Raw genomic sequence first — 11,228 nt, forward strand, 5'->3', positions numbered from 1 at the left:
GAGCTTTAGACTCAGGCAAGCTCCAGAAAGAAACAGCTGAGGCTGGAGGAGTGGGTAGGAGACCCGGACCCCTGGCTTGGATGGAAATATTGGGGGACATGAACGTATTAACTATACCTGAGGATGCCCAGATATATCTGGGGAGGCCTGAGTATTAGGGCGGGAAGAATGAAGACCCAGATCAGCAGCTTGGGGCATCTGTATTTATGTGAATTCATTAACACCCAGAGGCCTAATTGTTTCATGTGTCTTCTACTTTCACCTATGCAATAAGCTTGCTGACAGCTGGGGTGACCCTGGGTCTTATATCTCCGTACCTACATGGAGTCTGGTATGGTGTCTAGCACACAGGGGAGTGTTCGGGAAATATTCAGTAACTGATTCCTTGTAGATTTGTCTTGAACATGAGACAGTAGAGGAAAAGCTTTTCCTAATCTTAAGTCATTTTGACGTCTATCTCTTTTTGTTATGGACGCACTAACGGAGACTTCCAAAAATGATATCGTAATAATATAATATGATGGATGATATGATGAGATATGATGAGATGATATAATATAATGTATTTAATGTAATGTAATATAATAAACTTATTTGTATTAAGTGCCTATAATAAGCCCAGCACTTAACCAACGTTACCACTTAGCTGCCTAATAATGACACACCTTTCATTATTGTTATCTGTGTTTCATAGATGAGGAAACTTAAGCCCAGAAAGGTTATCTAACTTGCGTAAGGTCACATAGGTGCGCCTGCCAGGACATAGGAGTGATAGCTGTGGGGACTTCATGGCTCAGCCTGGTCTCTTGGTCCTGTTCGGAAGTGCAGTACTAAGCAGATGACGCCTCAGAAGCTGGCGACATAGACGTAACTGAGGCTGGGTCGGGAACAGGAGCCTCAGCTTTTGGAATTGTGAGCTCCATAATGGCAAATCAGAGGCTATAAACGCTCATCCGCTCACATACAAATCACGCCTGCTGACACAAGTGCAGAGCTTCAGGGACACCTGAATTCTTGTTTTTTGATTCTTCCACCCATTGAGTTTGGGGGAGAACCTAATGCATTCTCTCCTGAAATGACAAGCTGAATTGGCCCACATAGTTTATGGCCTTCTGTGAGCACAGGGCGAGGCCGTGGGAGTCGGGTGGGCACTTGCAAAGCCGACCCTTTAGAGAGGAGGCTACTTGGCTGGTGCCAAATGCAGAGCAAAGACCTGCAGAGTGGATGCAGCAGTCTGCTGGTCTGTCAACTACAGCCAGTGGCACTTTTCATAGTCATGCTTCAAATGACACTGTGATCCTCTGTTTTGTGCACTTTCAGATTCTTTCCCCAGGCCTATTTTGCTACGTTATTATAGCCTGGAGTCAAATTCTATGGTAAAGCGTTTGTCCTCTTCTACACGGTTCAAAACCCCAGCCAATGATCTGCCTATCTTACTCCCCTTGAGTCAAGCTCATGGTGACGCTTGGCTATCAAGGTTATCGAACTCTCCTTAGTAATATTTTAGGCAACATTTTCTGAGGGCTACTGAAAGCCAGGAACTATACTAAGCATTTTACATGCATTACTTCATTTAACAGCTGCAGCAAACCGAGGATAGAGTTTTAGGGGAAACAATACATATTGTCTTTCGATGTCAGGACGGCCCTGGCAAAGCCTAAATTCTACCCTGTCAATCATTTCATAACCTTTCGGTTTCCCAGAGGGATGTTATATGGAGGAAAATGATAGTAGAATGGGGATCAAATAGCTACTATATTAAGAGCCACACAAATATGATATTTGAATGCATATTCTATGTTAGAAGCTGGGTTGGGAGAAGTGGCTTAGGCTCCGGGCCAGATGAAGCCACCTAAATCCCTCGCCTAAATCTAAATCTTGGTCTGGGTGCGCTCAGGAGTGCTGTGGAAACGGGGTTAGGGGAAAGAGGTCCAGGCTCTAGAAGGGTTTCCCAAATTCAGATTTTAAATCCTGCCACATACAATAGAAGAGAAATGAGAGAGCAGAGCATAAGTTTTTGCTTTTAAAACACTGTTACCCTGCCCACTGGTAAATGTGGCTGTGAATGTCCTTGACCTTTGCCAATAAAATAAACAATTCCTCCCTTGTATGGGTGGGAAATGTAGCAAGAAAGATGATGGCTTAGGTTGGGCCTGACATGGAAAAAATGAGAGTTGAAGTGAATGGAAATTTAAAAAACTATGTAGTGCTAATTATGGTGCAGACACTGAGTTAACAGTTTATAAGGATTATTTCATTCAACCCACATGCCCCTGGGAGATAGGTGCTAATACTGGCCCTACTTTATACAAGTTGAAATGGCGGCTGCAGTGATCAAGTAAATACAGGTGTCCACACATTTAGTAAGTGGCAGTTCTGAGACAAGCCCGGGTGTGGTGCCAAGCATCCAGTATGATGTCATGTTTTAAACATCCCTGCTGAGACTGCTTTAAGCACTTTCCTTTGGCACTGCATTGTATAGTTGTTTCTATAGCTCTGCTACGTTCAAGCCCTCTGACATGTCATCTCACATCTTTTCACAAAATTTACCGTAGAGACACTATGACCATTATTTAAAGATGAGACAAATGGGGACACAACTGCCTAAGTGGCTTCATTTAGGTCATGTAGTTAATTGGTGACAGACCCAGGATGAGGACCTCTGGTTTCCTCATTCTCAGGCTTTCCTATGGGGGCACCGGCACGGAAGGAAACTGACATACAAATAAAAACAGGCTGCAGGCCAGGCATCTGCCTTCTCCAGCAGAGCTTTCCACAGCTGGGAAACCAGGCCCTCAGTGCCATGCTGTCAGAAGACTGGCCGCGATCCTGTAGCATCTGGAATTCTTTTTATGTTATAGCAGCCGCCTGACTTACAGAAAAGAGAATCTCCAAGTCTTGGTAAAAAGTCAGAATTTAAACGTTTCTAGGGAATTCCCTGGCGGTCCAGTGTCTAGGACTCGGAGCTTTCGCTGCCAGGGCCCGTGTTCGATCCCTGGTCGGGGAACTAAGATCCCCCAAGCCCTGCGGCGTGGCCAATAAAATAAAATAAAGTTTCTGATCGAATCGTTTCTCTCTTAAGCTCCTGCTATCTCTTGATCCTGGTCTTTTTGATACCAGCATAAATCACACATACAGCCTTCAGGTGACACGTGGAGAGGCTGTGAGCTGACCTGTTTTCTTTACCTATTTGAATGCTCATCCTTCAGTGCCCTCCTGAAATGTCACCTCTTCAGAGAAGGCTTCCCTCGGCTGGCTCTGATGTTTTTGGCAGGCAGATGTGTCACTGCAGCCCATGCATGACCGTGACCCTTTGTCCACAGGCAAGGGACACTGTAGCTGTTTACAAGTTCCTCATGTTCTCTGGACTGAGAGCCCCTCGAGGGTACGTGGGGCCTTCCATGTTGATATACACGTACTCCGTTCAGACGTGAGGCTTGCCGAACAGATGAATAATTGTGCGCTCGGCTGCTGAAACACTGGAAGGCTTTTGCTGCATTACAACATGGGGACAAAAACCTTCATGGATTCCCTTGGTTCCCACTCCTGCTTTCTTGTTGCCTGTTTTCTGAATACAAATAAAAATATACGAAGCTGGATGGAAAAATACAATTCTCTTGCTCGGTATGGTTTCTAGATTCATTAAATTGAGCCCTGGGAGAAACTAAGCTAATACAATTCTGAAGCTAATCTCTCCTTGAAGTCATTCCATAAATCTGATTAATGGGTCACTTTTAGACCACAAGCACAGTTGCTATATTAAAAGAAAATGCTCTAACAGGATTGTAATTCTGTAGACAAGGTTTCTGCTGTTTGCAAAAAGATTCTCTCACAGTATAAACAAGTCTAGGCTGGATGATACATGGGATTAAGGTGAGCAAAATCCTTAGGGTCCTAGTATTCAACTGTACAAAAATGAGGACATTTGACATCAGTTTCTCAAATGTGTGAAATTGAGACAAAATGGGTAGAACTAGTGTTTGAGATATAAGCTTTCATGTTGCTTCTCAGAAAAAAATTGTCCTCTCAGATCTTGTATTCTTTGCCTGACATACCGTCATGTATTGTGTTGGTCAAAAAGTTCTTTTGGGGTTTTCAGTAAGATGGGATGACAAACGCGAACAGACTTTTTGGCCAGCCCAATATCTTCAACGTTTGGCAAAAGGAAATGCTCCCTCAGCATCATCACTTAAGATAATAATAATATCTAGCATTTTCTATCTTCCTATTCTGGAGTGTTTCATAGAATTAATCCACTTCAGGGTTAGAATACCTTTAAGGATATATATTACAGAATGTCCCAAAGTGTGTCTCCTCCTGTTAATATGTGAAAAGCAATTCACAAGGAGTCGAGGCTCAAAAATATTTTAAGGTGATGATGTTGAGGACATAGTGGTGGTCTCTCCAACATGTGTTTCTCCTTCTCTTGGAAAGACCTCATTTTTTAAATCTGGATTTTTCACCTTCCCTGTGTAGCCCATACGCTTTCAGGAAAGTGAACCTCATGCTGGGCTCTATGGCTCAGGTATAACCTAATCAGCGTAATCTCATCTCCTGCTCAGAGGGATTGGTTCAGGGATGGGCATGTGACCCACTGGGGTCACTAAGAGATGAGGAGGATCTGTGGAGTAAGCTTCCTGGACCTTCCAAGAATGCTTCTGGAAGTGCTTTTCTTTCTCCCTTTGTGGGTTATTATATGTAGATGTGAGGGCTGGAGCTGCTGCAGCCATCTCATTGCCATGAGGGAAATCTACCTGGGGGTAAAGATGACACAGAGGGGGACTGAATGGAAAGGACAGCTAACTGCTGCAGCTAGAACGCCGATTGGCTGAATGAACCATGCTTGATCACCTGCCCACCTCAGCATATTTGTAGTGACTTAGGAAACAAAGTCTCTTCATTGTTAAAATTGTTTAAGTCAAGGTTTCTGCTTCTTGCAGTAGAGAGCATCTCAACTGACACAACAGAATATATATAAAACTGAATCACCTTGCTGTATACTTGAAACTAACACAACATTGTAAATTAATTATATACTTCAATTAAAAATATGAATTTGTATATCCATTATCAATAACCATAAAGTCTTCCCAAGTACATATTGCATGATGTGTGCTTTTCTCTTTTTTAAAAAATTAATTAATTAATTAATTAATTAATTTTTGGCTGTGTTGGGTCTTTGTTTCTGTGCGAGGGCGTTCTCTAGTTGCAGCGAGCCGGGGCCACTCTTCATCGCGGTGTGCGGGCCTCTCACTGTAGCGGCCTCTCTTGTTGCAGAGCACAAGCTCCAGACGCACAGGCTCAGTAGTTGTGGCTCACGGGCCTAGTTGCTCTGCGGCATGTGGGACCTTCCCAGACCAGGGCTCGAACCCGTGTCCCCTGCATTGGCAGGCGGATTCTCAACCACTGTGCCACCAGGGGAGCCCGATGTGTGCTTTTCCAAGGTAATTTTTCAGTCCTGACAGCTATGATAATCAAGTATTGAAATAAACTGAACTTAGAACCTGGTTTTCAAATACTCTCTTTGTTAAACTATGATTCACCAAAATAGTGAAGAATGATTTCTCTGAAATTATATTATTAAGAAATAAATAAAATAATATAATTTGTTTTAAAAAACCTGTATGTCCCTCCCTGCCAGTGAGCCTGGGGATATAAACGTTTCTTTTTTCTGGATTGTTATCTCCTCAGTTTTCTGCCACTTTCCTGGAAGCTATTTTGAGAACAGAATGACAACAGCCTGGCCTGTATCAGGCCAGCACCCAGCACAGGTCAGTCTGTGATCTGATTGACACTGAGATTATCCCCAAGAACAGGCCTATTTTTCTGGGATGCTCAGGGCAGAGGATTTCTGGCAAAGCAGGGAGAAGAGAACCAGGCTCGCTGAGGTCCCCCTGTATCCCTCCCCAAGGAACCAGCCTCCCTGTGCATCTTCCATGAGAAAAACAACAAAGGAGAAAGACAGAAAACAAAAAGTGATGGGGTGGATTGGTGACAAGAGAAAAACAAGGTTTTCTTAAAAAATCAGTCTCTTTAGGAAAGGCGGCACACTCCAACAGTTTTTTTTTTTTTTTTCTCTCTTTATAATTTCCTTACTCAAAGGTGAGGAATGACTCAGTCTCAACTCTAGGTATTCAGCGTGCTAACAATACTGAAGACAGTTAGATCCAGCTGAAAAAAAAAAAAACCCAAACCTTCAGATTAATATTTTTAGATGTGCAATTTTGGTCCTGTAGGCAAACAGAACAGAAGCTCATCTTTTGCTGAGGAGAAGGTACGGAAGTTCTCTGAGGGGTGCCCTGGAGACAGCTGAGTCCCTTGCATTACATGATCTCCTTAGAAGCTTCCCCAGGCTACAATTTTCCGAGTGGAGTCTGGCTTATAAACTATCATCAGCCAGCTCCAAGTCATAAGCTCCATGTTCTCCCCCAGGGAAGAGAACTTCTTAGAAAGAAGCAGCCCCTAAACAGCTGTAGGGCACACATCGGAGCAAGTGCCTTTCACTCTAAGAAGGACCAGAGCAACTGCAGAAGGTCTTGGGGTCCACAAGGTCAGAGGAAACAAGTCAGAGGGATGGCGCTTCTCGAGAGAGATGGACTTTTCCCCTTATTTGGCAGGAAGTCAAGCCCCTACCTGCTGTATTCATCTAAGTGACTGACTCATCCAAAGTTTCTTATTGCCAGCCCAGAAAGCACTCTTTGTCACCGCAATCTCACTGCAAGCCCAGCCTCCATTCCCTTGCTTCTTTCTGGGCTGCATGAATTGTCACAAAGTTGAGACACACGGTAACTCTGTTTTCTTCCCTTACTGATCGAGAGCGTGTCCTTTTCCTAACAACCCGGTTTGGTTTTTGACTCAATGGAGTCTTTCTAAGACAACGACAGGTATAAAATTATGTTAAAGTACATGGCAAGACAGGTGGTGAGCCACGTTTGTTTGGGTTGGGATATCAGAGAGAAAGCTTAAGGACAGTCTTGATCGAGCTAATGTGCGTTTCACATTCTAAAAATAAAGCAATTACAGTTTGCAAACTGAGTATTTATCATACATCAGGAGCAGTGCTAAGTAATTTCCAAGGATTATCACATGCAATTCTCACGACCACCTCAGGAAGTGTTCCAATTTTACGAGGGACAAAATGAGTCTCAGAGAGGTTAGGTCACTTGCCTAAGGTCACAGAGTTAACGGTTGATCGAGACAGCGTTCAATCCAGGCAGTGTGTCTCCAGGACTGGTTCTCCTAATACACTGCCTACTGCTTTCCTGAAAAACAGTGATGCCACTTTTCTCCAAGGGTCTCCAAACCTGCTCCAACGTGCTCACGGCCACACTGGACCTAAAATGGTTGTGAATTCATGCAAAACTCTTAAATGTCTAACACATTTGAAACAGCAAAGAAAATGTCACATAATAAAGACCTCCTAATTTTAATCAACGATTGACTCAAGCCTCAATTCCTTTTGTTTTATGTTTTTCGGTTTCAAACCATAATCCCCATTGTGGAGAATTGAACAGCTTCACTGTGATAAAATGATGCTATCTTCCTACCCCATCCTTCTATAAACAGCACCTGCGGTGGCAGCAGCCACAGAAAGATCAGAGCTGGGGCCGAGACTTCCCCGGGTGTTTCGTTTTACCTGCTGTAGACGAGGCACTCTCGGTTATTGATCACTGTATCGGATTTGTACCTCCGGAGGTCTTCCCAAGCATCCTTGATGGCAGTGACCGTCAGGATGATACAGATCGGTATCATGCTCACCTCAGGCTGGAAAGCATTGACCACGGGGATAAAATTCAGAACCACAAGGCCCACAAAATAGAAATTGGCAAACCGGTGTAGCTGCTCAAAGATGTTCTTGGGTATGAAGGACAACAGAGTGTACTTGCTGGTCTTAATTTGATTCCCATGGTAATGTCTGTTGGGGTTCTCTTTGTGGGACCGTCCTTCAAAGGGCAGGTTGGAGACCACCACTCGTTTCCTGTCTTCTTTCCTTTTCAGCCTTTCCTTGCCTTCCTTTCTCATCTCTGCTCAATCCCGTCTCTTTAATTCTCATAGCAGGACACTTGAGCTCCCCATAAAAGAGGTTCTTCCCTGATCAGTTCCGTTGTTCAGCTGTCAGCGAGTGATGTTCCTGACATCTTTTACTCGCCTTGTCTGCTGAAAATTTCTCTCTTCTTTCAAAAGGAAAACTAAAAGTAAAAAGCCGGTGTATAAACTCTAGGGGAGAAGTATGACAAGGAAAGAGCTTGCAGAGAACAGGTGTGTACCCACCAGGTCACTTCCTTCTATTTGTTGAGACTCCACCTATTGGAATGCAGACGTCACCCACAGGTAGCTTCCTTTTCCACCCCAGGCAACCAAGAACAGGTGTGCCAACTCTGGGTCCTAAAACCTACCTGGCTAAGTTCTAAAAGCAAGGAGTTTTAGCCAAGAGCCACAGATGCTTTAAAAACAGTATACATTTTCCTGTTTGGGAGACATTGCCTGTCTCTCTCCAAAGAGCTGTTCCTGAACTTGGTCTCCTGAGATGATTCAGTCAATTTTAGAGTTGAATTCTTGAGGTTTCAACCCTGCTCTTATGGCATTTACATGAGTTAAATTAAAGGTTTCTAAATCTCAGCACTACTGACATTTTGGGCTGGATCATAATTCTTTGTTGTGGAAGGTTGTCCCGTATATTGTAAGACGTTTAGCATCATCCTTGGCTTTTACTCACTAAATGCCAGTAGCAACCTCCTTCCCGATATGGCAACCAAAAACGTCTGCAGACATTGTCAAAAGTTCCTTGCAGGGCAAAATTGCCCTGGCTGAGTATCACTGAACTAAATGAATTGAAGAAAATTAATGTGAGAAGAGAGACCAGTTTTTTGAAAACACTGATAAGTTTGCATAATCTATTTGCCACAGAGAAAACAGAGGAATGATTTCCCTTACCTTTCATATATCTGGATGTTGGAGCAGTTTATCTCTCTATCAAGGCGGTGTCTCTTGAAGTCCTCTATGCCATCCTTGACCATGGTGATGAACAGGACAATGGCCAACGGTAACATGGTAATTTCCCTGTGGAAGACTTCCATGGAGGGCATCCAGTTCAGAATCACCAGGAACAGGAAATAGAGGTTAGCCCATCTGGAAGGGGCAAGCAAGGTATGAATGAAAACTGTGGAGAAGAGAAATATACTCGCCGCATTACTGCTTCCCTATTAGCCCTTGCCAACTAAAAATGACATTCTCTTTCAGTGTCACCTCGAACATCATGGTAGGGCTTTAAAGTCAAATCCATTTAAAATGGGGATAGTACTGTCTACTTTAAAGGGCTCCTATAAATATTACATGGGATGAATATTTGTCATGTATCCAATGGAGGGTTCCAGAGTATAGTAGTTGCTCAATAAATGATAGGTGCTAATAATTACAAAACTTAGGATAATGTCTAGGTGCATATTTTGCTTTATAGTTAAAAGATAATTTTGCATATATTATTTCAAAAGAGTGGCTTGCACTTTTACGTTTTCCAAGTGCATCTTTCTCCCTCTTGCCACAGTGCCTTTGCACATGAAGGTCTGTTTGAAAGAACATTCTTCTGGCTCCCTTCTCTGACTTCTCTCTGCCTCTTTCCACCTAGTTAACACATTCTCTTCTTTCATATTAGACTTCCACAGTTACTTCCTCCTAGAAGTCTTCCTTGACTTTCCTAACTAGGCCCGATTTCTCTTGTACTCACTCTAATAGCACCATATCCTTCTCCTTGGAAGTATCTATCTGAATTACAGTTTACACCAACTTACAGAATTCCTAAAATTAATATCTGTCTCTTTCACTAGCCAATATAGTCAGGACAATGTGTCTTTTTCTTTTCGCTCATGTATCTCTAATACACAACACATGACTTAACACGGAGGAGAATCTGATAAATACTGAATGAATGAACGAATGAATGACAAAGCTTCTCAAGGTACACGCATTTGGCCCAGAGGGTAGCATTTCTGAGTTCATCTGAGTGGCAAATACTTGGCTATAAAGTGTGTACTGTTCAGCCAAGTGGTCGTATACCTGTGAAACTGCTCCAAGAGATTCTGGGGCAGGAAGGTGAAGAGGGTATACTTGGTGGTGCAGATTCTGTTGCCAGAGTATCTCCTGGAGACCTTGGCCCAATCCTGGTGGAATACGTCGTTGTTGGGGAACACGACCCGCTGCTGAGCCAGGTTGTAGTTCTGCGCCCCCTCCTCTGGGGACAGCAGTGGTGTGGCTTCTGATGGAGACTGTGGGAGGCCATCTCTGTCTCGCCACTGCCACCGGTACCGAGACGAGTCCACTGAGAGGGCCATGTCTGGCAGCAAGCTACGATCTGAGAAAGGACATGAAATCACCATGGTCAGGAGAAATACGAGGCTTGTCAACGCAAGGTGTGGATATGTTTACGACACACGGGTGGCACATTGGCTCATCCACTTGTCCACCCGACCATCCAAGGTGGACTGTGGCACACGAGGTGAGAAAAATATGTTCAATCCCTATAATTCATACATTCTAGGGTGAGAGACATTAAGCAAATGATCATATAAACAAAATACAACTAACACTCTGATAAGTGCCATGAAAGCATTTCAGCTGGTGGATGGTACGGAGAAGGTGTAGATGACCTCGATGGGGCAAAAGTGTGGCCTGGAGGACTGTGAACCCGGGGCTCAGAATTCTAGCTCTGGTTCATTCCTGACTCCAAACTGCCCCTTCACCTCTCTGGGGTTGTGTCCTCACCAGAGTATGAGAAGACTTAGTCTTACTCTAATTTTTTTCACAAGCCTTTTGTGAGGAACGAATTGGACAGTATAAAAAGTGGAGACATGTCTTAAAGGGAAAGCTGTTTACTCTCTAGGTTTTCCCTCGCTCTAAAGTTTTCTGATACCGATGATATTTCAGAGGCGCTCATTTGTGGTCAGACCCTCACGTGAGAGTGACTGGTGAAACAAGAGAAAGTCTCTTTCCTAGGAAATTTGGGCCTGAGGCAACTGGACTGCACTGAATGCGGTTCCATGAACGCCGTGGGCTTTTCCTGATCTGGTTGTCTGGGGGTGAGGGTTGGAGACCCCTTTCTTTCTTGCCATTCCAGTTGGTGGTTTCTGAAACTGAGCCCTTAGTCCTAGATGGAGGAAGGAGGCTGCTTTATCTAGGATATTCCAGTTTCTGAGCTCTTTTAATAGAACCTATAAGCAAGCTCTCAAGGTTCC

General features: G+C 43.8%; 1 protein-coding gene across 3 annotated transcripts in view; it reads right to left on the bottom strand.

Annotated features, from left to right (window-relative positions):
* ATP10B (ATPase phospholipid transporting 10B (putative)) overlaps positions 1 to 10,328 on the bottom strand; it is a 122,418-nt gene extending 112,090 nt beyond the window's left edge. For 2 of the 3 annotated variants that reach the window (XM_065873458.1, XM_065873456.1), the window contains exons 1-2: positions 10,054 to 10,328; positions 8,935 to 9,129 (exon numbers count right to left, since the gene is read on the bottom strand). In XM_065873458.1, the coding sequence (XP_065729530.1) occupies positions 8,935 to 9,129; positions 10,054 to 10,328 (470 nt within the window). Of the gene's footprint in view, positions 1 to 7,636; positions 8,023 to 8,934; positions 9,130 to 10,053 lie in introns of those variants that run through there. The other variant, XM_065873459.1, reaches the window with a different exon arrangement.
* Positions 10,329 to 11,228: the final 900 nt, after the last annotated feature.

The sequence above is a fragment of the Phocoena phocoena genome, chromosome 3, assembly GCF_963924675.1.
Source record: "Phocoena phocoena chromosome 3, mPhoPho1.1, whole genome shotgun sequence".
Lineage (NCBI taxonomy): Eukaryota > Metazoa > Chordata > Mammalia > Artiodactyla > Phocoenidae > Phocoena > Phocoena phocoena.